Genomic DNA, 24,726 nt, shown 5'->3' on the forward strand with positions numbered 1-24,726 from the left:
TGAGAGGCAATTCAACGATGCAAGATACCCTTGCCGGCTACGTGGGATACATATCTCATTGGTTGACTAAGATGGCACCAATCGAACCAATGATGGTTGAAAACAGAAGGGAAGCAAGTGCGCAGCATCAACTGGCAAAAAAAGTCGAGGACCAATTGTTTGGTAACACTCATATAATTTGGTATCTTCATACTCTTCAACTAAAGAAGCTCCCCTAAGTTATGTTTCAAACACCCTACTCCAAAAAACGGGCTCACCCGCCGTCCCTTTTGACGTAACGCCGAAGCTAAAGCAACAGAGAGCGAAAGCTACAAGTCCGAAAAGCAAGCCAAACCAACGCCGAGTCAGATGGCCTAATCATCTTCTACGCCCTGCCAACCCAACCAGCGTTGATGAAGAAGTCAAAGATGCGACCACCCTTTTGCGAATCCAGCCTGCAAATCTCCTTAGCTTGCTTCTTCTTGAGAGTGCCGTTACTCTTCAGCGCCTCTTTGAGAATCTGCTCCTTGATCATCAGGTAAGGCTTCGGCTGCAATCGCACTACTTCGCAAAGCTTGGCTTCCTCTGCCGTTAGCAGGTGCAAGTCTGGCGCGCCATCTTGGGTGAGCTGGAGCGGCGTGACGCCGGGCAATGGCGGGGGCATGTATTTCTGCCGCGTAACAGGGCCCGAAGGACCTGTGCCGTTGGCAACAATGACGGTGCCGTTTGTTGAAGCTCCATTGACGTTGCCATTGGTATGAGGTTTGCTGTCCCCGTCTGCGCCATTGGTGCCATTTGAGGGTGGTGCTGGCCGAATAGGTAGTTCGGGAGCAATGAGCAAGGCGGCTCCGCTTGGAGGATCCGGCGCAGCAGCAGCCTTAGACCGCTGCGCCGAGGCCAGGCGGTCTCTGTCCATGGATCCCATGGGTATCGCCTTTTGTGCTCGTTGTGACTTTTCCGTCTCGTATTTTTCTCCGCTGCGCAGATCCCCGATGCGCATACTCCGCCATTCCTGGAGTTGCTGAATGGCTTGTCGTAGGTTCAACTCGTCAATCAGGCCCAGGCATAGGCTTTCGAAGTCATCGTGGTTCATCATTCGCGCAAAGGGCTTGGCTTTGTTGAGGAGTTCCCGCTCTTCCTTGCTCCTCTTCTTCTCCACTTTGGTGTTCTCACGGTATTCCAGCAAGTTATGCTCGAAGACTACCTTTTTCCTATCCACACGCTGTGTCAAGCGGCAGTTGTAGATGTCCATCACCGTCAACTTCAGCTCCATTTCTGGTTCCAGCTCGCCTGTTCGAGGATTGAGGCCATCGCCGGGATCGAACTGCATGAGCTGTACCGCTTCCTCGGCCTCGTTTGCGTACTCGGTTTCGTACTCCAGGCGACCAGGCATGTAGCCTTGAATTTCGTGACATGATGGTACGGATGCGGTCGGCTTGGTCTTGGGTTGCAACGTGGGCGCGTTTTTGGCGGCTTCCTTGCGTTCTTCTATCCTGCGCTTCTTCTTTGCTTGGAAATCTTCTCTAGAGATCTCGTTCGCAAGGTCCATATCGTGAGGACTGCATCGTTTCGGCAGCGGAAATCGGGGCGAGTCGACATAGACTTTAAGGTAGTGATCTCGCACTTCATCCTTGTGGCGGAAGCCGCCAATATGGTCGGCAATATCGGCCCATGATCCCAAGCCGTAGATTTCTGCGCCCTCCAATAATAGCAGTTCTTCGTCGGCACCCCAATCACGGTCGAAAATGGGGAAGGAATTTTGTTCGATAACTCGGTACGGATGTGTTTCGGGCTTATGGTTGGAGCTGGACTTCCCGTGGGAGAAGCATTGGACGCAGAGGTCGTAGTCGTTGCAAGCAGTGTGTGCGCATCTGATGCGTACCTGTTGACACACAAAATGACAGTGGTTAGCGCGACGCGCAAGATGCGGCGGACAGCCCGGTCACGTATGCGCCGAAGCTCAAGAGCGGGGCGCAACACGATTGAACGGAAGGAAACAGGCAAAGGGCTTACTGTTGAAGTGATGTCTACAGAGCAAATGTCGCAGTGATATTTGACACCGCCCTCGCCGCCTCGGGTGACGGTCTTCTTTCTGATGACGCCCATTTCGTCCAGGGCTGCGGTGGGGACGTGGAGGCCAGCCCCTTGTCAGGCTGATCCGAGGACGGACGAGTTACCGCGATGCGGGGGAAGGCATATGGTGGTATATCGGAGAGCTATCGATGGCCGGATGTGAGCGAAGGGAGGGGCTTGATGCAGATGCGGTTCTCGTTGGTAATTTCGATGGATTGTCAGGTCTTAGGGTGCGCGTGTTGACATGGACCTTTTCTAAAGCTGGCCGTCGAAACACTGCCAGGCTCCAAATGGTCACAATCTGGGGATGGCGGAACCTGGAGCAAGAGTTATCCCGATGTTTACCCGCACGCCCCATTCCGCTTGTCTGTGGCTGGAGATGCGCCCAGCCAGGAACAACATTACATAAGCTGTTGTGCCGAGGCCAGCCCATTGACCGGCTCCGTCATCCCCGCCCACTTTCTTCGGACAGCGGACCAATGCCCCGGCCTCTTTCTTCACATGCACCTAAGCACGCCGCTGTGCTGTCCAAACTGTGCTATGTTTCTACCGACATTCGTCGTTTGATTTCCCGATACTGCGAACTATCTGCAAGTCGAATTACAGACTCAATCTACCATGTTCTTAGCTTTCTCATGCTGAAGCAGAGCCTTTTTGGCCTTGGGTAAAATCCCCAGGTCATGTTCCACAATGACGTCTCTTCCGAGGCTCGAGCTTTCCGGCCGTTTCCCGCCGCCATTCAGCGCATCCCAGGCACGCTGCACAATGGCGCGCTTTGCGATGGTGGGGTTCGCGGGGCAATTGTTTACTAGCACATATTGTCCCTCCTGACAAGCATGGCGCGCAACCCTCGAAGCAGGGATCGGATATCACTTATGTGAGCTGTTTTGTGGCAGCTTCCGGTCTGTCACTCGGCAGCTTGCGGCCGAGGGCTAGAGTCCCGTCCCTTCTTAGTTAGTCCCGTAGACAAACGTGACTCTTTAAATAATCTAGACTTTTCTTGAGAGAGTCCCCTTCGCATCTTTGCTCCAAAACCTGGATTAGACACGATACCCCAAACTCCACCTCCACCTTTCCTCGTCGCATAGCTACCCCGCCACCCCAAATACGCTGGTGCTCAAAAGCATCGTCACGCTTTGTCGCAATGCCTGAGAAGATTCTTGACGACATTTCCCATCGGCGGTATAACCCATTGAAGGGCACCTGGTTGCTTGTCTCCCCTCACAGGACTAAGCGTCCCTGGCAGTAAGCATGCGCCGCCTTGAATCCCACCATAACGAGACACGCGCTGAGATGGACAGAGGTCAGCAGGAATCGCCAACCGTGACGAAACTTCCTGAATACGACCCCAAGGCAAGCCGATTCGTGATGCACCAACATTAAGCCCAGGGTCTAACTTTTCCAAGTGCTACCTTTGCCCTCGAAACCTCCGAGCAGCCGGCGATTCAAACCCAGACTACAAGAACACCTTGGTCTTTGTCAACGACTACAGCGCTGTCAAGGAAGAACAGGCTGAGTACAAGCCGGAGACTGGAAGCGATGGTTCGTCACCATATCATGCAGGCCGGAGCCTATCTAACCAGAGTATAGACCTTGCTTCATCTCTCCTGCGCGCCGAAGCGGCGACGGGCAAATGCTACGTCCTGACCTTCTCCGAAAGGCACCACGTCACCCTTGCCGACATGACCACCCAAGAAATCGCCCCCGTCATTGACGTCTGGACGCAAATCTACGCCTCCCATCTCTCCCCCTCCAACCCTCTCTCCAAGGTTGCTGCCGCCCTCGAGCTCCCCGCGGCGACGCCCGAGAGCACCGTGCCGCCGCCCAAGCATGAGCTGCGCTACATGCAAATCTTCGAGAACAAGGGCGCCGCCATGGGATGCTCGAACCCGCACCCGCACTGCCAGATTTGGACGACCTCCACCATGCCCGAGGAGCCCGGCACTGAGCTCGTGCAGATGGCCAAGTACCGCGACCAGCACGCTGGGCGGCATTTGCTGGCCGACTATGTCAAGGTCGAGATGGAGAAGAAGGAGCGAACGGTGTTTGAGAACGAGCACTTCATCGTTGTGTGCCCGTGGTGGGGCGTGTGGCCTTTTGAGGTTTTGGTCTTGCCCAAACGCCACGTCCGCGCCCTCGTGGACTTGACCGCCGAGGAACGGCTGCAATTCGCCGAGGCCATCCAGGAGGTCGCGAGGAGATACGATAACCTCTTTGAAACCAACTTCCCCTACAGTAAGCTACTTTTTCGTAATCCGATGGGGGACTCCAAATCTAACACCACTGTAGGCTCTGGCATTCACCAAGCACCTCTCGATGCTACCGAGGAGGAGGCCGAGAACAGCTACTTGCACATGCACTTCTACCCGCCCCTGCTTCGGTCCGCTACCGTCCGCAAGTTCCTGGTAGGGTACGAGTTGATGGCCGAGCCTCAACGTGACATCACCCCCGAGCAAGCAGCAGCTCAGCTCAGGGACAATGGCGGCGAGCTGTACCGCAAGTCGATCCAGTAGAATAGTGAGAACCACCAAAAGTAGCATGCGTGAATCAAGTTTAAACCTTTGTAATTACCTTGTGGGCCTTTTTCTATCATCATTACCATAAGTCAATGCGGAAACCCCATACTAGCTTATATGCAGGGCTTCGTAACTTGGACAACCTCAATGCGGCACAAATGTGGCTTTTGCGCCCTCATTCTCGTGCCCCAAGAGAATATACGTCGCAAGACTCACTTTTACTTGCCCCGCTAATTTTTATGTTGCACCTGCTGCCACCCAAGCCGCTACGGCTTCATCTGTCTTCCTCTTGCTCCGAACTCACGTCATGCTCCCAAATAACTCCCCTTATGCGCTGTCAACGTAGAAGTCGCGAGCCAGCGGCATCCACACCAACGCAATGGATGCCAGAGAGAACGGGAACGCCTGGGGCACACCGAAAGTCATGCTCTTGAAAATGAACAGCTCGCTGGCAAAGTGGCCCAGCGCAACGACATAGGTCCAGATGGCCAGGTCGTACATGTGTGCGTGGTGCAGGTGGTAGGCAGCGTACAGGCGGACGATGCTCGTCAGGAACGTCCAAGTGCCGAAGCAGCGGGCGGCAAGAGGCGTCGCCTGGTCGGTGACGTTCGTCGCACCGGCGGCAGCGGGAACCAATTTGTTCACCGAGTCCTCCGGGTCGAACTTTTCGGATCGGACAGGGAGCTTCGTGTTGGCAACGAATTTGCCGTTGTAGAGGCGGCGCGAGTAGTGCAGTGTCAGGAGGTTCTGCGCCGAGTTGCCAATGGAGATTAGGGACAGCTAGAAGCGGTCTGGGTCAGCTAATTACATGATCGCAGCGCAACGGCGTGTTCCCGGAATGCCTACCAGGAGCATGTAGTAGGGCAGAATGCCCTTTGCAGGAGGCAGAAGGGAGGCGAGAGACACCATTTTTCCGAATATGAAGGTGAATTGGAGTTTGGGTTTTGTCAATTGGTATCTGACGAGAATAAGGTCGCAAAGGAAATGAGTGGGAAATCACGCCGCGATCTTGGCCTTCAATAGTGGCACAAAAGCTTCCCATGTCCTTATCCGAACCCGAATGTTAGCTATTCTGTGGCTTGAATATGGAGCTGTGGCTCATGTGGTACACCTTCCAGTGATTGGCCAAAGCTCTCTGCCACTCCCCTGGTTCAACAGTTGGGCATGGGCCGAGGTGTATGCTGGTGAATTTTGACCTGGCAGTCTTACCATCTCAACATTTTGTCTGTGCTTTGCTTGGCCCAAAGTCGCTGCATTCCCAAAGTTGTCAGATTCGTCCCTGACTTTTCGTCCTCTCACCTTTTTCAACCTCGACCTTCCGACTGAGACCTCGAATAATTCACACAATGGGTGGACTACCCGATCAACTGGCCCACGTGCCGCAACCGATCCAGCTTTTGCTGGCTGGCGTTGGCGCTCTCTTCCTTACCTCCAAGGCTTTGAGCTATGTCAAGTTCCTCCTCGGCGTCTTTCTGCTTAGTGGTACCAGCGTAAGCCATCCTGAGAACCCCATCAATGCTTATGGCAGGACAAGTACTGACAAAATTCGTCGCAACAGCTTCGCAAGTATGGCAAGCCCGGCACCTGGGCTGTCGTGACCGGTGCTTCCGACGGCCTCGGCAAGGAGTTCGCCTATCAGCTCGCCAGCAAGGGCTTCAACCTTGTCCTCGTCTCCCGAACCCAGTCGAAGCTCGAGACCCTCGCGCTTGAGCTCGAGCAGAAGTTTTCGGGCAAGATCCAGGTCAAGGTATTGGCTATGGACTTCTCCCGCGACGACAATGCCGACTACGACAAGCTGGCTCAGCTCGTTAATGGCCTCGACGTTGGTGTCCTCATCAACAACGTTGGCCAGAGCCACAGCATCCCCGTCCCCTTCCTCGAGACCGCCCGTAGCGAGCTGCAGAACATTGTCACCATCAACTGTCTCGGCACCTTGAAGACCACTCAGGTTGTCGCCCCCATCATGCAGCAGCGCAAGAACGGTCTTATTCTCACCATGGGATCCTTCGCTGGCTGGATGCCCACCCCCTACCTGGCAACATACTCTGGCAGCAAGGCTTTCCTGCAACACTGGAGCAGCTCTCTCGCCGCCGAGCTTAAGCCCCAGGGTATCGACGTTGAGCTTGTCCTCAGCTATCTCATCACTACCGCCATGAGCAAGGTCCGCCGCTCAAGCGCCATGATTCCTACCCCCAAGGCCTTCGTACGCGCAACTCTGAACAAGATCGGCTCTGGCAGCTACCAGAACTTTGCCTACACCTACACGCCGTGGTGGACGCATGCTCTGATGCTGTGGGCTGTTGAGAGCACCATCGGCGCCGCCCACCACCTGGCCGTCTGGTTCAACCTCAAGATGCATGTGGACATTCGCAACCGTGCACTCAAGAAGGCTGCTCGCGAGGCTAAGAAGGCGTGATTCTCTTGTCCGAGAAATGTTGGCAGTAATGTTATCGAATAACCAGGACGACAATAGAGAAATAGTCCAAGTGTTACTCTAGTATCAAGGCTGTGTCTTGTGAGGCACAGGGAGGGTCATTGATAAAGTTGGCAATGATTGATGCACGGAGGGGCGTTGAAGGAGGTCTCAGTAGACAAACATGGATGACATGCCGGTTGGAAGCCAAGTGCATGGTTTATGCAAGGATCATGGTTTTGGGGGAAAGCAAAAGTTATGAAGTGAACAATATTGAAGAATGAATTGATGTGAAGAACCGGCGCAAATCAGAGTTCAGCTAGTGAAGAAACCCGACATTTCTTGGTCAGGGAAGCGAAACTTCAGCAGCACGACCTGCAAGCGTAGAAACGTCAGGTTCAGCCTTGTGTCCCAATTGGGTTTAGTGGGGCCACCCGGGCTCCAGGCGCGAAAATTCCAAGTGCATCTGCCCGGCGCCCCAGCCTCTTGAGCTCTCCTCCAGAAATTGTTTACTGCTGCTTTTGTTGCCCTGCCCGAACACCTTCACCTTCCACACCGAGCCACCGAAGCTCCTAATATTTTTCTTTGTCCAGCCCGAGCTGCGCAGAGCACCCCATCGCAAACGCCGCCACCGAATTTTCCTTCGAAGCGACGCCAATTGACAGGAACCTCCCTGCCATCACCCGTTGATGATTCGGTAGCGCGACCCTCATCCGCCATCACTGGCCGCAGTTTGCGACGCGTTTGCCCGCCAGCCAATTCCTCGATCGAGCTGCTCGACAACATGTCCTACCCTCAGATGACCCCGGTGCGGCCGGTGCCAGGTGCCTTTTTCAACACGCCCGCAGCTTCAAGGTTCGCCGGCGACAAGGAGCCCGTGATGCGCCGCCTGTTTGCAGAGGGTGACGCAGCCCAGGGTAGCTCGACTTCTGGTGGCAGTGGTGCTTTGGTGGGAGGATCAAGCCTGGCTCCTGCCACTATCTCATCGGCTAGCACAAGTGGAGGATTGGTTTCAACCTCGTTGTCGCAAGCTCCCCAGCAGAACCTCCCTCCCGTCACGAGAGCGGCGCAGGCGGTCAACCAGTTCCTCCAGTCGGACGAGAACTACCCCGAGCTGGATTCTTATTGCAGACGTACGTCTACCCGCATGCTTCTCACTCGCTTGGTCACGCGTGGCAGCTAACAACCGCACAGCAGGAGCGTCGTCCGAATATGACTTCAACACGCTCGACTCGCCTTGGGCGCCGTTCCACAAGACCCAAATGTACCCGATTCCAAACCAAGTCTTCAGTCACTACAACACTGGCCAACTCCAGACCTTGATGGGTCTGTTTGCTGAGATCAACCATGCCTGGGTCGTCATCGACAACTCGCTGTTCCTCTGGGACTACACCCACCCCGACCCCGAGCTCATTGGCTTCGAGGACCAGCCGCACACGATCCATGCCGTCGCTCTTGTTGCTCCCAAACCCGGCATTTTTGTTAACACCATCACGCACATTCTGGTTGTTGCAACATCATCTGAGATGATTCTCCTCGGTCTCTCCGCCGCGTCAACCCCGTCTGGAACGAAGACTGTGTCGCTGTACAGCACCAAGCTCAACCTCCCCCTCCGAGGCACAGATGTTAGAGTTATTGCCGGCACTGCTGATGGCCGCATCTTCTTTGGAGGCAGCAACGACACCGACATCCATGAGCTTTACTACCAGCAGGAGGAGAAATGGTTCTCAAATAGATGCGGCAAAATAAACCACACCAACCCAGGGTGGTCTTCGGTAGTCACTCTCCAAAGCGGGTTCTGGGCACAAAAGAGCCCCGAAGCCCTGCAGAGCATTGTCATTGACGACTCGCGCAAACTTGTCTACACGCTATCAACCAGATCTACTATTCGTACATACCACATGGATGGGCCTAATAAGCTCACCAAGGTTATCGAAAAGGAGAGAAACGCCTGCCTTCGGGACATCACTCACATGATCACACAGTCTCCCCTGCTTAATGACCGGACTACTTTCGTTTCTATCAGCGCCATTCCCTCCCGAGAGGCATCGAAGCTTCATCTTATGGCTCTTACCAACACCGGTTGCCGGCTATTCCTCAGCGCGACCAGCTCCGCCTCGTACATGATCGGCGGCGTTTCTTCCAACACCCCTCCTCAGAGCATGCAAGTTCAATTCATCAAGTTCCCACCCTCAGACAAGCCTGGACGATCAGGCACCAACAGCGCTGGAGATTCTGTCATCGACCTGGCATCGAGATCTCTGGAGTTGAGCAGATTAGGAGCTCGATTCGCACCAGGCTACTTTTTGGATTTTGTGGTCAAGGAGTCGGACCCCAACATTGACCTGCTTTTCGTCTCCGCCCCTGAGACTGGGCGTATCAAGGCAAACTCGGCATCGTCTACGCTTAAGTACTATGAGCACGGAAACTGGATCGATATCGGAAGTAGAGCCGAAGATGTTGGTTTGGTCACGAAACCCTTTGCCGCCGCCAAGCAGCCTGTCGGATTCGGAAACGAGCTTGCGGTTCAGTTCGATGAGCCCAGCACCGAGTTCGCCGTTCTGACGAACACTGGTGTTCACATCATCCGCCGCCGCCGACTTGTGGACACTTTTGCTGCCGCCATTCGAGGAGCTGTTGGAGATGAGGGCCTGGAACTTGAAACTAGGAAGTTCATTTCCCGTTACGGCCGAGTTGAGACTATCTCATGCGCGCTAGCTGTGACATGCGGACACGGTGGCGATGCCAGACCTGGTGCAACCCGAGCAATCGATCAGGCGACAGAAGACCGCGCGCGAACTGTGTTTGTCGACTACGGCGGCCAGCCTTCTGTCACCGAGGCCGACGGCACACCACTCAACTCAACCTCCGTTCGCCTTTCTCCGAGACACGATGCTCTTTGTGTGTATCTCACCCGTCTCATCCGGACACTCTGGAAGAACCACGTTGTTTCTGCCGCAGTGAGCCCGGCTGGAGGTGTTTCCATCAACTCGAGAGTCCCTCTCGGCAAACTTCACTCGATCCAGGAGCAACTGGAGCGTCTCCGCAGATTCCTTGATGCGAACAAGAGCTTCATTCAAGGCCTCTCCGGTCCCTCTGATCTGCAGAGAGTGGCCAGCAAGCAAGAGGAGGTTGCCCTCCAAGCAGAGCACCAGGCCCTGCACGCACTACAAAAGTTAATGGAGAGTATCTCAGAAGGTATCTCATTTGTGTTGATGTTGTTTGACGAGCGCGTCAGCGACATTTTCACGAGACTTGATGCCCCGGCTCAGCAAGAGCTCAGAAATCTTACCTACGAGAGCCTGTTCTCCCAAGCTCCCGGAAAGGACCTTGCCAAGCTCCTGGTCAAGTCTATCGTCAACCGCAATATCGAGAGTGGTTCAAATGTTGAGACGGTGGCGGATGCTTTGCGCAGACGCTGCGGCAGCTTCTGCAGTCCCGACGATGTTGTTATCTTCAAAGCACAGGAGCAACTGAAGAGGGCATCTGAACAGCCTCTCAACAGTAACCCATCCCGTACGTTATTGCACGAGAGCTTGAGGCTCTTTGAGCGCGTTGCCGGCGCTCTTTCGTTCTCCAACCTCCACAACGCCGTGTCCCAATACATCGAACTCAAGTATTACGCTGGGGCCATTCAACTTTGCTTGACTGTCGCCCGCGAGAAGGACAGAGGAAACAGCGCCCTTTCTTGGGTCCATGATGGCAAGCCCGCTAATGATCCCCGGGCTAACGCCTTCTCGGAACGCCGGAAATGCTACGAGCTCATTCACGAAGCTCTGCAGCACTTGGACGCGGCCGCAAGTAGAGAACCGGAGACGATCGATGGCAGACTCACGTTGATCGGTACCAAGCGACTTGAGGCATACAGTGTAGTGAACGACTCAGATGACGAGGTCTTCCATTTCGATCTTTACGAGTGGTACATTGAGCAGGGATGGACCGAAAGAATCCTTGCCATCGAATCACCTCACGTCATCACATACCTTCAGAGCTTGGCCAGAACCAATGTGAACCACGCGGATCTTCTCTGCAGGTTCTACACTCAACGCGAGCGATACTTCGAGGCTGCACAAGTTCAGAATAGCCTTGCACAGTCTGACTTTGCCCTTGGCATCAAAGACAGAATCATTCTACTCAGCAAGGCGAAGGCTAATGCCAACGTTGCAACCGCTGGTGTTGGCAGACAACAGCAGCAAGTCCTTGCTCACGAAGTCAGTGAGCTTCTCGACATTGCCAACATCCAAGATGACCTGTTGGAGAGGCTCAAGGCCGACAGTCGTATTGCTCCCGAGCGGAAAGCAGAGATCGTGGAAGCGCTTGATGGCCAAATAATATCACTCTCAGACGTAAGTTGCTCCCTTCTCCCAGCATCCGACAAGACTGACCACTCTCAGCTTTTCAACGAATACGCCGATCAAGCGAACTACTACGACCTTTGCCTTCTCATCTACCACAGCGCTGATTTCCGCAACCCCAGCACCATTTCTCAAACGTGGGTCAGCCTTATTGAGCAGATTCACGAGGAGGCAGTTGAGCGCATGGAAGAAGTCGGCCCTGGTATCCCCGTATTGCCATCACCGTACGAGTCGGTGTCGGTCAAGGTTCAGAATATTGCCCACCGAACATCACTGGACAGCTTCATCTTCCCTGTACCAGTGCTGCTTCCTGAAATTTGCCGATATGCCGTGGAGTATCACCAGGATGCCGAGATTGGCGCCGACCCTACCTGGCCTGTGCAGCTTTTCCTCAGCCTCGGCGTATCCCATGACATGGTCACTCGCGTTCTCGAGAGCGTATTTGACACGCAAGACTACGGCTTCAGCGGCAACAACCGCAACCGCATCATCGAGCTCATTGTGTTTGCTGTTGATGTGTGGCAGCGTGAGGTGAAGCGTCGCGGTGGCGCCTCAATGAAGGGCGACGGTGCTATCGGAGCCTGGGTTAAGGACCTGCTCAGCAGATGCGAGGCATCTCTTCCGCCTGCAGGACAAGGCTCAAACCCCGGTGGCACGGATTTGGCCGAGATCCGGAGACGGTTGAGGACGATCAGGAGAGAGGTGGATGGTCTCGTGGAGAGAGGTGCTTCAGGAAGCCTGCGCTTCATGTAATGTCTGGACTTTTACTGGGGAGGGAGTTTTCAAAAGAAAAGAAGAGATAAACTAAAGAAGATTGGCTGCGGACACGGCTCTCAAAACGAGCCTAGGAAAGTGTATAAAGAGAGCAAAAAACTTGTATTTGATGGGGGAGGGGTTTGGCCGGGCGCGGCTGGGTCAGGCGATGTAGGCTTAGGCATTGGATGACTAGTTGGTGTTTTTTTACGAACACGTTTCCAGCGCCCAGGTGCCGGATGTTGAATACGACTGGACTATGAGAATGTGATTATGTACCATGGGCTTTCTTGATGTATTTTCATGACGGCAAGACGTTCTCGACCATTCTTGGCTAAATGTGTGGATGCTTTTTGTCCCTCGGTGGATGGACGGTTCTCTGATGATCAGAAGGCTATGAACAATAATGGTCCTTGGGCGACTGCTGTACATTCCGGAAGCCAACCAATCTTATGCTGCTTTGCCATGTGCCCTCTAAATGCGCTGTGCTGACCCTAGAGAACCAGCGACTGCTCCAACCTCCAACGTCTTGATCTTGATCCTGAACTATTCTCCTAGGAAATGCAAGCATTAAATCTTGAGTTTTCTAGCAAAGAGGGCAGTATTGCTATTTGACTGTATGAATTTCATAGAAAGCCGAAGGTCTCCCAGCATCCTTTTCGTCGTCTTTATTTTCTGGCCTGGGACGAGCCCATGCCCGAGATAAGTCGCACGGTAATGGCGCCCCTGAATGCGCGGTTGATAACGCAAAATGGGGCTGGGCGAGCATATGGCATGTCCTGTTGCATTCTTCGACAGAGCCTGCAAGGCTGGAACTGCGGCGAAGAGCTTTTTAGGGCTGTGTCAAGGGAGATGGTTGAGTAGAGCGGGAACCTTTGCACGGACAACCAGCCTGTGATGGTGGGGTAGATCAAGTGGCAGATTGGGGATAAGGGGCAGGTTGGGATCGAAGGGGTGTGTATTGGAGGCTGCGGTGAATTGGTGAAAACTCGAGTTCAGGGACGATGGGGTTTGTACAAGCTTGCCTGCCGATGTTTAGCGGGCGACAGGGTTCAGGTTGGGGCGAGACCTCGTCGACGCATGTTGCCATTACCCCTAAGTTTGCACCTGAACCCAGGTCCTGACAGCGTCGCTAGAGAGGTTGTCGCAATCTTCAAGCCCGGCGGGGGGGCGTTAGGATGTATCACCCCTCATATTGATCACGCTGGCTAGGCCCCTGTGCCAAGGCGGCATTCGCCTCATTCCTCTTCGAAGCGCTCTTTGTCGAGCGGATAAACTCCATATCCATGGCATCGGGCGGTGGTACGATGAAGCTTGTGTCGAGGAATACCTGAAAGAGAACAGGCCCAAAGATGCCAAGGTATGTTGCGCGTGGGGTGACACCGGCGAAAAGCTCAAGGCACTGGATCGGTATATTTAGGCCGATGATTACGTAGACAATCAGTAGTGAATGGAGGGGGGGGTTGAGAAGGGAGGATTCGTTGGAGGAGGTCAAATGGGTGGCTGGAAAGCATGTGGAGGGGGGTAGGAAAAGGGTGAGACCCAGAGATTGCTTTCATTGTTGTTGCCTATGGGGCCGTGGAGTAATCTTGTGGTTAGATGACACAGAGGTCCTTTTAACCAGCCTTGTATGAAAAACGTAGACCGCAATTCACCAGGCTTCCAAATACTTCCAATCTCAATACTCAGAAGCCACCAAAGAGATCCCCACCATTCAGTTCAAAGTCTTAAAAGAACCCTAGTTTTAGCATTCAGAATTTGCAGCAGGTCAAATGTAACCGCGCGGCGCAGGTAGGCAGCCTATGCAGGGCACTTTTAGCGACGAAGGGATCCAGGAGTTGTGAGAGGGCGTTGGGGGATGGCCTAATGTACGTAGGAACTGTCTTGGCATACATAAGTGGCGTCCAATGGACGTTAATGAACAGTTAAAAGGACCGCGCAGGCCAGGGTGGGATACGGACGCCTTGTTGTCAGTTTTGGCGGCGGTTGGGCTTACGGCAAGCGCAGCCTGATTTCAAAATCTAAGAGTGAACCTGTAGATCAGACTTGCAGAGTAGGGGCTTCTGTGCATAAATCCCCTTTGCCCCCCTTGTATGTTCAGAGTGTTGTTTTATGGTCCAAAGTTTCTGGTCCGGCATCTTCTTCAAGAACAGCTCTTCCAATCTGCGACTTTCCACACTTGATACTCAAACAAAACAAGCATGGACTCTAATATGATGTCGGCGCTTGCGTCGGAATTCATGCTGGTCAACAGCCTTGAAGACAGCTGGGACACATCATCACCTCTTGCTCTCATGAATAAGCACTTCAAGTCGGTTCATCTCGATACAGCCGAAGATTCATTCCTTCTTCCACGAGCACTGAACACACCCAAAGTTACAGGCTCTGGCCCAGCTGCGGGTTCATCTTGGGATTTCCGGACTACTACCAGCCATGTCGCAACCCGTCCCGAGAGCCAAGTAGACTGGGACGCAAAGAAAGAGAGACTCAAGGCTCTTTACTTGGACGACAACTTGCCTTTAAAGGAGATCATGGATGTGATGCTGAATCAGGACTCGTTCTTGGCCACGTGAGCTTGTCATAGAGACATAGAGCATGTTTCGTTTGCTAACCAATAGCGGATTTAGTGAGAGAATGTACAAGAGACAATTTAACAAGTGGAACTGGAGAAAGTACAACACTAAAGGGCTTCGGCAAAGCCGTCTCGAGGGCGAAACGGTAGAAACATGCCGCGGAACGACCACCTGCAGGAGACCGGCGCGACGACAACTCAGAAATGCCTGGATATGCGCCAACGGAACAAAAAATAGACCAGCAGCCAAGTCTCTGTACCGACTCTCTCGCCATGCCCCTACAATTCCTCACTTGCTTCTTCATGGTAATCAGCACCACCTTTGGGCTGAAACAGTATTTGCAAGTCTGCGCGATCTTATAGAAGGTAACGCTCGAATTAACATCGATTGGAAAAATTCGAATCGTTTCGCACCTTTAGGCTCTTACTCGAGGACTCCTTTCAACCTGTTTCGTCTTGCTTCGGATCTATTCGACATAGAAGACTACATCAACAGTGGTTTAATTCTACGCCAAGCATTTCGGGAGATTGAATATTCCATTGAAGAAAGCGATATAATCGATATTTTGGAACTTCTTATAGAGATTCCGTATAACCTATTAGTCGATAGGAGCGAGGTTGAATTGCAACTTTATTGGGAACATCTATCCCGGATGTTAAGTGTCAAGAGACCCGGGCAACCCATGACCCTCATGGCTATGGCGATACGGCGATTGGTCGCAGAAGATTGCGACCGATTTTTCGATCTATTGGCTCAAATATCGGTGGTAATCTCGGATTATTACACCGCGATACGTCCTCAGATCGACGTACATGTCATACGTGCAAAGGCGGACGTGGTGTTTTACAACCGCCATATCGAGAAATCCTCCGCCAAATGCGCAGACATACTGGAAATGTATGAAAACCTACTTGAATACGCCATTTCAGAATTCAGTGACCAATCCAACGAAGTGCTCTATGTAGCATCCACCATCGTTGTCGCAGCTTGCGAGATGGACGCCCCTCTTGACACGGTTATCAAGCTTGGCCAAAGGTCATGTGACCTAATACGCAGCGCCAACAGTATCTCCATGGATAACTGGGATGAGTTATCACTGGAGAGATATGGAAGAACCAATTGGCACCTACATGACCAATGTTCTGTCTCTGGTGACACCGGGATGGCGATTTCGTACCTCCTAGAGTCCATTGCGGCGATGCATTGTTGTGTAAGGAAAGCTAAGGAAGGACCGAACAGAAACAATGCCGAAATCAAGTTAACAAGATATCGTGCGGATTTGATAGAACTTTTGAGATATATTGGCAAGATTCAAGAAGCGGATGAGGTTAGAGCAGCCGTCGATTGTTCACAGTTTTTGAAAGACGTACCGCAGGAAATTGTGCGCGAAAGGAATGCAGTTGAATGTGCGTAGAGACCACTAGTTCTACACCATTTCTTTAAAATCTATTTGATTATACAAATATGTGACTCACTGTGAAATTCCGAGGGTATTCCCTTAATTCATGATTGAGGTCATGCTACCAAGCTTCGCGTCAAAGTTAGAATTTGGCCAAGAGAATTGGTAATCTATCTGCTATGCTGCGTTCGCTGCTGTGGATAAAACCTCTGCCAGCGCGAAACTAACCTCTAAATGCTTAGTCCAACATATACTAAAAGATTCTAGGTCAAATCTGTTGCAGGAAGTCAAGATTCAAAGAGCACAAGAAAAACACTTAGATAGTAAAACTGACGGATAGCTTGTAGTGCAGATGAATCAGGGGTAAATATTATATAATGTCATGCACGCAGCGGTTGTGATGGCTTTCGGGAAAGGTCTTTATGGAAACGTGTCATCCAATCTGAGGAGTGACCGTGAAAGAAGGAATAGGCGTCTAACTGTATATAAAAGTCACCCGACGGTGCGATATTGAACGGCATTATGTACTATTGGAAGTGTATTTGATAAGGTCCTACTCAGAATTTGCATTAGGTAAACCTGTAGTATTCTATCACTCTCAGTAAGTAACTGATTAGCATGTGTAGTGCGTACATTAGTTCACCATATGGATATGTCCTATGGCATGCATTGTTAGTCGTGGCAGTAGACGAAAAGTTTCGTTCAGATTCCACTTCCCGGTCGATTATTGCACAGCAAAATTATACTTGGGTATATTCTGATGTAAACGAAGATAATGGCTGGAAAGGGGGCTGTAGGCAAGCCAATGAGACATAATCGCTAATGCCAATACACTTCGAATTCTGTCATTTTGACATGCATACTGTCCAACATCCACTGCGCACGCTCTGCCGTTTAATGCTCCGTCAGTGCTCCATCCGACCCATCCCCGATGGCCAAAGACGCAGTAGCCTCCAATGCGAATCCGAAAGCACGAGCATACCAGCCTTGAGACCAGTAACTCATCTCTAAATTATGCGGGGCTCCTGGGATAACGCTACCCTCAACGCGCTGACTACCGGTGAATGCCGCGGCATACTCCTGCACGTCCTTGTCCCTTGCCAAGAAAAACTTATCCTGTTCCGCAAGAGCAATCAAGACAGGCACCTGGATCTTACCGGCGAACTTCTCGTGCCAGGTTTCGAGCCACTTACGGCGTAAATCTGCCTGTTCGCGGTACGGCATCGGTCGGTCGAGGCGGGCGGTGTGTGTATACACGGATGGGTCCGCGGTTCCTGGCGGGATCATTATTGCGTCCTTGACGTGGTACGGGAGGGAAATCGTCGGCGGCGGGTTGGCCGGCGGCGTGGTTTCCTCAGTAGCGACGTTGGCCACGGCGTTTCCGAAGCCGGAGAGGGAGACAGCGGCGAGGGGGTAGGTCGGCGACGCCTCCTCGGCGTGCAGGGCGGCTGCGACGCAGGCGCCGGGCGTACCCATAGAGTGACAGTGGAGAGAAATTGAGGAGCAACCGTTGGGCACCGCGAATTCGACCCAGAGTGCCGGCAGGATGGACCGATGGAGAAAGGTGCCCCATTCTTCGTAAAAGGAGGACTCTTCCGGAATGGATTCAATTGGGGACGTATACTCGTAGCCAGGGCGATCAATGGCGATAAACGGAACCCCCATGGCGACGCTTATATGCTTGGCGCTGTACGAGTCGACATCGAAATACGCGCTGGAGTAGCTTGCGCCGTGGAGGCCGACGATGAGGGGCCGGTAAGCCGCGCGATCGGCAGCTTTGTCGGCGGCGGGCGGAATGCTGTGGAGACCGGAGACGGTCTTGCCGTCCGGAAGCCTGAGTTTGAATGCTTGCATCTCGCTTGTGTGCACTATGAGACTTTCGGGACACCAATGGAGGGGAACCTAAGAACAGTTTTTCTTGAGAATAAGTATAAAATAAAAGGAGTTCCTTAATTGACGCGCGCTATGCAGTTTGATTTGGCCATTCTTAAGAGTGATATGTATTTACGCTTTGTCGGCAGCCACGGTGTTTGGGAGTTTCCCATGATGAGCACCAGCTTTGCTTATTCAATCACCTCTTAGCCCCGGAGCAAAACAGTGGATGATGAATGCTTGTAAGGTTACATTCGGCCGGAGTACGGATATGCATACTATATACACAAAACCTAGATGAACTCAAAATCTCCTTACAAACCAATCCAAGCCTGGATCCCAGCCCTACTAACCACCCAATCTTGTGGTTGAAACGATGGGACTTACAAATCATTAGGAGCGGGTTGGCTGAGGGGTATTTGTTGATCTGGACACTTGAGAAGAACAGTGATTTAAGGTAATCCGTCCGAGACTGCAATTATGATTTACCGTAGAACGAGAGAAGGACTCTTAACGACCTTTCTGTTGTTGTCTTCTGTACAGAAGTCTGACTGTTTACATGGCTGCAGTCCAATTAAGGCCCAGGTAGGATATTCTAGATACCATCGCCATCGAGGGAATAAAAGCTTTGGTAGACCGCTACAAGGCCTTGGCAACCTTGATGATCCTAGTAGACTAGAATGGCATCATCTTCTCGGACTGGTTCTTGGTAACTCCGGAGTCCGCATAAGTGTTGACGGGCTCCTCGGTCCCCGGTACCCGCTATAAGCTGTTTATCCGGGCAGATCGGACGAAAAATGAACCCGAAGGATTTTGGCCTTGGTAGTCCCTTTGGTAAATAGTTTATTGCTGTGGTTTGCAGTATTTAGTATGTACGACATCATGGCCCGTAGTCACACTGGTAAGTTGCACTGGTTCTATGATCTTCTGCACCGCCGGCCCCTGGTTGACGACGGGCTGCGCCCAGCAGGCCTTCGCCGTGGCCCCATTCACACTTCTCTCCTGGTCTAACACAATGCACCAAACGAATCAATTTAAATCCCAGAGATCCAGTTTGAATCTTTGAATTTTATTGCGAAGAATGTCTGGATTTTCAACCGCAAGTATGCTAAGGGGAGTATTGATCCAAAGACTAAGACTCCAGTCGGGATCTGCTCACACCTGGAATTCCACGTGACACCGTGATGGTGGGTCCCTTTTTTTTAATCCCTTATCGGAGCTGAGCGGGACCCAGAGCTTCGGCGACAGCTGTCACTTTGATTAAAGATCTCCAGTCCACTCCGGGGAAAGCTGGCTTGGATCGCTTTGCGTCGTGCGTCCTTCCGAGTCAAGGCAATGCCCCGGTCGAACTACTGCTAGGACATTTATCCTGCTGCTTGCGACACGACAACCACCGCAACATCATGGGGTCCTTTGCGCATTTCCTGCTGGCCTTTGCTCTCTGCCTGGCCCAGCTCGTCGCTGCGCGTCCCGAGGATGGCCTCCCTTCGTACCATTTCGGCGCACCCATCCACGTCGAGTGCATGAACCGCAGCTCGTGAGTTCGTCCCTTTCGAGTCCCGCCCAGCAGTGCACGCGCAATTGCTACAGGAATGGCAACGGGAAAATCGCAACTCGCGCCGCCACATTCACCCGCCGTTCCGTTCGTTCTTCTGCTAACACCTTCCCCAGCGAAACAGGCGAACACATTGAAAACTCGAACCACGAAATCGAATGGATCCCCTTCCCCACCTGCGAGGAAACCAACAAGCCCCTCGAATTCTCGTATGGCCATGAGGGCGAGCTTAACTGCACCATTGCCATGGTCTCCGACCCCTTCTTTCACCTCCTCGAATTTTACATCCACAACGACGCGCCCCTCGCCTGCCGCCTGCCGGCCCGCCCCGCCCCCCACGTCGAGGTCGTCGGCGAACAACCCTACGCCCAAGAGTACATCCCTCTCGTCTTCGCCCTCGCGGGCACCCTCCAGCTGAGCCATCTGCACGTGAGCACGCACATGAACGTGCTGCTGCATAGCATGCCAAAGCACCACATCCGACCCCACGACTCGGGCGTTCTCGACTCGGGCACGGCATACAGCACGAGTCCGTTGAGCCATATGGATGGCATCTACACAAAAAGGCTGGTCATCGGAGACCCGCTGCCGCTGCGGCTTTCTGTGAGGTGGTTCCCGACGCCGAACCTGCCCAAGTCGGAGGGCCACGTCGAGTGGCAGGGCATGGGCGGGCACGTGTACGCGAGCACCGTCTTCTACATCATCACGTCGTTCATGGCGGGCGTGCTCGTCGCGGCCACATACTTCTTCGGAGTCGTGCTGCCCAAGCGATTGAGGGGGAGAGGCATGGGCGGCGCGACGCCGCTGGGCTACGGCCTCAACGGCGTCGGGAACGGATGGGGGTACTCCAAGACAGCCAAGAGGATGGATTGAAGGCTTTTCACGAGAAACTTGTATGACTGTCCGATTCATGTACATTTGACGCCGCTCGTTCGATGGCTTTTATGACGCATGCTTGGAGTTCTGTTTCAAGGCGAAGGGGAATGCACTGGGCCATGGCCTTGACCTTTACACATGGACTGGGGAAAAAAGGAGTTTGGATCGATCGTCTGGATTCGGCACGCTGTCTGACCTAGCAGGATTGTACGATATCCTTCCTAATGGAACCAAAACTGCTCTGAAGCAATAACTCTCTATTGTGACTTCTTCGTCTTGTCTGCGGCGTTGACCCTGTTCAAGATACGCAGCCACATGTCCAATCCCATCAACGCCGCTAGTCCTGTTAGTCCTGATTCAGGCCTCATGGCATATGGCGGCGACTTACGGATGATAACCCAAGGGCCATAAAGGTTAAAGATGAAGACGTTCTTCTGGGCCTGGCTGTACACGGCAGGATCCCAGTAGAAGACGTCGTGGATGCAGGTCAGCGTCGTAACAATGCACTCAACAGAGAAGACGAGGACGGCGAGCTCGAAGCCGGGTGTCGTGGCGCTGCGCCGGGAGAACCTGTAGACCATCCACACAGCCATGGGGAGCTGGTAGAAGATCTCCAGGTAGGTGAAGAGCTGGAACCATGACGGGTGGCTGTCATGGGGAGCGACGAAGAAGGGGTCGTTGTAGGTCGAGATATAGAAGTCGCGGAGGAGCTGGAGGAAGTGCAGGGGAGAATCCGGATTCGCATACAGAGCAGAGGGGTAGAAGGGCACCAGGTCGACCACTGATGGTAGGTTTTGGTCAGTCTATCTCCATGGAAGGTGACAAGTGAGATCTCCCGCGTGCCAGGCATGAGGTCGAGGAGGTATTTTTTGCAGCTTTAGTGCCAATGATTCGAGAACAACTTCTACATTTCTGGCTTCTTACGACCAGAGCCTCCATTATGGTGTAGAGAGCTGCGGGCATGCATTGCAACAGTGCTGAGGGACGCGAACTCACAAAGTATAGCCGCCAGCTGGATGGATGAGATGACAAGGTACGCGCTATCGCGCCACGTTTTAGAGGAAGCTGACATTGCAAAGAGTGTACTACGTCAATGTGAAACTTGTAGAGAGACTGTAGAGACTGAAAGTACGCCCGAGTTCGCCAAGCGTTAAGGACGATGCAGGCAGAATGAACACCGAATCAAGGTGAGCGTGATCCACGTGGAGTTGGGCAAATTACGTTGGAGTGAGATTGCAGATCAGGAACCATCTCCCAAATGGCTGGGGACGTTGCTGACATAATCAACTGCCCTGGGACTTGGGCGTCACTCTGAGTGTGGGTGACTTACATTGAGCTGCTCTGGATTTAAGCTTGTAATAAAAAGCTTATGAATTCCCTAAATGTTTGACCGTACATGCCTTCACTTAAATCATGCTACACAGGCAAGACCGCGAACCTTTGTTCTCATTTTGACATAGAATCATACTTAAAGGTTGAGTCTTCCATCGCTTAGACTATTGTGGGTAACTGCGCTCCAAAGCGTCAGAACCTCATTCGAACCAGAATCCCGGATTTATAGAGGAGTCTTCCGTCTGGTGATTCTCAAAGTTGGCTGCCGATGATTTGCTGATGTAAAAGAATGCGCCGACATGTGATTCAGGTGTGGATGGAGCGATTGAGCTGAGCCGGTGTGGGTCTGGTGCATGTGGTGGTACCGATTCGTCCGGTTCGCTGACAAAAGCATCAAAGGAGACAGTGATGAATTATTGCATATCGTTATAGTTATTCAGCCATAGCCCGGGAACCTCCATATAGTTGGTTGGTAGTTAAGTAGTATTCCAATATGCGAAGATCAAATGCATCCGCATTCTGCTTACCTTGGGGTACCCTGACGGCCACTTATCTAAGAGCTTGTTTGACTAAATCAAAAGCGGACACGTTCGGGTGGTAATTTCGGTAAATAGATAGTACCTGAACAAGCAGGTACGAAATCTTTCCTGGCTCTGATAGTGATAATGATGAACGATAGGCATGGGCTCACATTAACGATATCGCTTCACCTGTAGTTACCTGGAAATGGACAGTCTACCCTCTTATATGTACAGGTATGGGGGCCTAGTCAGTTACCAGGAATGTCAAGAACCTTAGGCTTTGGCATGACTGCAAATAGATTCACATTAACAGGCAGCGAAATTCGACCGGTAACACCTGAGGAATTGCAAAATAAATGCCTGATCTATTTCACACTTGGGAGGGGGGTCCGTGAAATTATCAATTCGCTGTTTCTGACATGTATATCGAGAAACCTAGTTACGCGCAGCTTAGGGCAATATTGCTCCAAGGCTCAGCAGTGCGTGAGACTACAACTAGAACACTGACATTCAACGGGCCCAGGGATAACTGCGCACTACAAATATAATTGACTTCATTAACCACACCAAATATGTACGAAGACTGTCCCTGTTGATAGGAACAGAGAGAAAACGAAGGAAAAGTAGCAAAAGGGACAAGGTTATCAACATAAGTCGTGGGTTAATGTAGTGTAATTACCGCCGAGAAGCCGTGCCACTGCTTTCCGCAGGGTATCTCAGAGAGACTAATAAGGCGGATATTTATCAACCAGGGGGAGACGTGCGGATATTTAAAATGGAATTCTAACACGTCCGTAACCGGTCCGATGATCAGCACACTTGAAAAAACCTGCAAGTTACTCACCGGAGATCATTCACTTATCATCAATGTCTCCAGACTGCTACTGCTTATGCTGCTAAATGTTGTGGCTTTGCGGATGGCGATAACCTGGTTGGGGTAATGATCGTTGAGGTGCAGCCGATCTTGTGGGTGTGTGCGTCCTTGGTGAGTTGAACCGCCCGTCCGCCAGTGCTGGTTCTAACGATAAAAAAAGGCCGATGCGGAAGTTTTCGGTACAGTGTTTTGAAAATGACTGTAAACTTCCGCCCTGAGTATTTCCGATGATGTGTGACTTCTCCAAGATAATTCTGTCTGCGCCGATTTAGCGATAGTCCCAGGCATACTATCCCTCGCTCTCGGATACTGGTGGCGTGTGCTCCCTTTTGTAGCCGCTAGTTTGGCTGGAGGACTATAGTTGGTCGTCGACTTTGACTGTGGGGAAATAATGGCGCGCAAAGACATGACAGGGAAGGCAAGCAATAATTATATTGAGCCAAGAGGCGGATGTTTAAATACACGCTTCATATTGGTAATTGGTTCAAGAAGCGGCATAAAACAGCCGCAGCGATGAACTGGTAATATTTTACCATTTCCATCCGCGAATGAAGAGCTCTTTTTGTATAAAAGACTAGGGCTCACGTTGGACAAGCCGGCCAGCCAAGCAATGCCATCAACAGTCTAAGTCGAGTAAACCGAAGCTTTTTCAAAATGTATCCTTCGACGATCGCCTTTCTATCCAGCGTCCTCGCCTCACTAGCCTCCGCGGAATGCGTTCCACTCGAAACCCTGAAGGCGCCATATTGCCCACCCAAGCCTGTGTCCCGCGAGCAGCAACGACTCATACTGGAGGAATTCGTCCATAAAACTTACATCGAACGCAACGTTACAAAAGGCCTACTCGACCACATGGCTGAAGACTATATCCAGCACTCCCCGTCTGTGCTTTCTGGCCGCGATGAGGCCCTCCAAGCATTGTCTTGGATCACGCCTGGAACAGTCAACTTCACCGTCAGGCACTTGAGTATGGACGGAGACCTGGCCTGGGTCTACAGCCGCATTGATGTCATTGGCCAGACTGAGCCCACTGCGGGAGTCGACATCCTTAGGTTCAATGGCTCTTGCATTCAGGAACACTGGGATGTACAGCAAACGAGACCCGCCAACCGCACCAACACGCTAGATATGTGGTAATTCACTGAAATCGACGTTGGGACAATGCTCTTTTCACATTTAAGCAGGGCGATCGAAAAATTTGGCTCGGATTCATTGGGGATAGGTATTGTCTTTAGATGCAGCAGTTTCATGAACTGGGTGTTATAGGAATACCACAATAGCTGTATGAATCCTTAGCCGTAAGGACTGTTGGCCTGAAGGATGACTGTGGTTGTTGCTCACGCTACCTAGTATTTTAATTAGAGCAAACTCACTTCTGTTATATGGACCTTTAGGTGGAAGACTTTGACAATTTCATTTTTTTGCGCAAGCCTTTTGCCAGCATGATATGAGCAATTAAGATGTAATCGGTTTGGTGTATGAGCTGCCTTTGAACTTATTCGTGCTCTTTGTCGTACCGCCGCCACAAGGTCGCGCTTATCGGGGGTGAGCGGGGTTAAGCGGGGGTTAGTGGTCAGTAGGTAAGCCAGGCACCTCCGCAGGCCTTGCGCTAGTGGTGAATCAGTAATCTGTTAA

General features: G+C 52.2%; 10 protein-coding genes across 10 annotated transcripts; 6 read left to right on the forward strand and 4 right to left on the reverse strand.

The window, feature by feature from the left end:
* Nucleotides 1-364: 364 nt before the first annotated feature.
* EsH8_IX_000384 (chromatin-binding transcription regulator ADA2) lies at nucleotides 365-2,085 on the reverse strand (the record flags this gene model as incomplete). The annotated part of the gene is made up of 2 exons (XM_083266720.1): nucleotides 365-1,861; nucleotides 1,993-2,085. The coding sequence occupies 2 exons, from the start codon at nucleotides 2,083-2,085 to the stop codon at nucleotides 365-367; spliced, it is 1,590 nt and encodes a 529-aa protein (XP_083130285.1).
* Nucleotides 2,086-3,196: 1,111 nt separating this feature from the next.
* Nucleotides 3,197-4,565, forward strand: EsH8_IX_000385 (UDP-glucose:hexose-1-phosphate uridylyltransferase; the record flags this gene model as incomplete). Its single annotated transcript, XM_083266721.1, has 5 exons — nucleotides 3,197-3,297; nucleotides 3,354-3,405; nucleotides 3,459-3,594; nucleotides 3,643-4,287; nucleotides 4,342-4,565. The coding sequence occupies 5 exons, from the start codon at nucleotides 3,197-3,199 to the stop codon at nucleotides 4,563-4,565; spliced, it is 1,158 nt and encodes a 385-aa protein (XP_083130286.1).
* A 330-nt stretch (nucleotides 4,566-4,895) lies between these two features.
* Nucleotides 4,896-5,477, reverse strand: EsH8_IX_000386 (Erg28 family protein; the record flags this gene model as incomplete). The annotated part of the gene is made up of 2 exons (XM_083266722.1): nucleotides 4,896-5,348; nucleotides 5,415-5,477. The coding sequence occupies 2 exons, from the start codon at nucleotides 5,475-5,477 to the stop codon at nucleotides 4,896-4,898; spliced, it is 516 nt and encodes a 171-aa protein (XP_083130287.1).
* A 437-nt stretch (nucleotides 5,478-5,914) lies between these two features.
* EsH8_IX_000387 (ketoreductase) lies at nucleotides 5,915-6,984 on the forward strand (the record flags this gene model as incomplete). Its single annotated transcript, XM_083266723.1, has 2 exons — nucleotides 5,915-6,058; nucleotides 6,127-6,984. The coding sequence occupies 2 exons, from the start codon at nucleotides 5,915-5,917 to the stop codon at nucleotides 6,982-6,984; spliced, it is 1,002 nt and encodes a 333-aa protein (XP_083130288.1).
* Nucleotides 6,985-7,765: 781 nt separating this feature from the next.
* EsH8_IX_000388 (Non-repetitive/WGA-negative nucleoporin C-terminal-domain-containing protein) lies at nucleotides 7,766-12,089 on the forward strand (the record flags this gene model as incomplete). Its single annotated transcript, XM_083266724.1, has 3 exons — nucleotides 7,766-8,114; nucleotides 8,176-11,327; nucleotides 11,376-12,089. The coding sequence occupies 3 exons, from the start codon at nucleotides 7,766-7,768 to the stop codon at nucleotides 12,087-12,089; spliced, it is 4,215 nt and encodes a 1,404-aa protein (XP_083130289.1).
* Nucleotides 12,090-14,290: 2,201 nt separating this feature from the next.
* On the forward strand, nucleotides 14,291-16,076 carry EsH8_IX_000389 (Clr5 domain-containing protein; the record flags this gene model as incomplete). The annotated part of the gene is made up of 2 exons (XM_083266725.1): nucleotides 14,291-14,658; nucleotides 14,717-16,076. The coding sequence occupies 2 exons, from the start codon at nucleotides 14,291-14,293 to the stop codon at nucleotides 16,074-16,076; spliced, it is 1,728 nt and encodes a 575-aa protein (XP_083130290.1).
* An 879-nt stretch (nucleotides 16,077-16,955) lies between these two features.
* On the reverse strand, nucleotides 16,956-17,915 carry EsH8_IX_000390 (uncharacterized protein; the record flags this gene model as incomplete). Its single annotated transcript, XM_083266726.1, has 1 exon — nucleotides 16,956-17,915. One exon carries the CDS (start codon nucleotides 17,913-17,915, stop codon nucleotides 16,956-16,958), a length of 960 nt encoding a protein of 319 aa, XP_083130291.1.
* Nucleotides 17,916-19,336: 1,421 nt separating this feature from the next.
* On the forward strand, nucleotides 19,337-20,361 carry EsH8_IX_000391 (uncharacterized protein; the record flags this gene model as incomplete). Its single annotated transcript, XM_083266727.1, has 2 exons — nucleotides 19,337-19,470; nucleotides 19,605-20,361. The coding sequence occupies 2 exons, from the start codon at nucleotides 19,337-19,339 to the stop codon at nucleotides 20,359-20,361; spliced, it is 891 nt and encodes a 296-aa protein (XP_083130292.1).
* Nucleotides 20,362-20,621: 260 nt separating this feature from the next.
* Nucleotides 20,622-21,436, reverse strand: EsH8_IX_000392 (transmembrane protein 6/97; the record flags this gene model as incomplete). Its single annotated transcript, XM_083266728.1, has 3 exons — nucleotides 20,622-20,701; nucleotides 20,753-21,145; nucleotides 21,361-21,436. The coding sequence occupies 3 exons, from the start codon at nucleotides 21,434-21,436 to the stop codon at nucleotides 20,622-20,624; spliced, it is 549 nt and encodes a 182-aa protein (XP_083130293.1).
* Nucleotides 21,437-23,745: 2,309 nt separating this feature from the next.
* On the forward strand, nucleotides 23,746-24,228 carry EsH8_IX_000393 (nuclear transport factor 2 family protein; the record flags this gene model as incomplete). The annotated part of the gene is made up of 1 exon (XM_083266729.1): nucleotides 23,746-24,228. The coding sequence occupies one exon, from the start codon at nucleotides 23,746-23,748 to the stop codon at nucleotides 24,226-24,228; it is 483 nt and encodes a 160-aa protein (XP_083130294.1).
* Between the last annotated feature and the right edge of the window lie 498 nt (nucleotides 24,229-24,726).

This window comes from Colletotrichum jinshuiense, chromosome 9, assembly GCF_051148585.1.
Source record: "Colletotrichum jinshuiense chromosome 9, complete sequence".
NCBI lineage: Eukaryota > Fungi > Ascomycota > Sordariomycetes > Glomerellales > Glomerellaceae > Colletotrichum > Colletotrichum jinshuiense.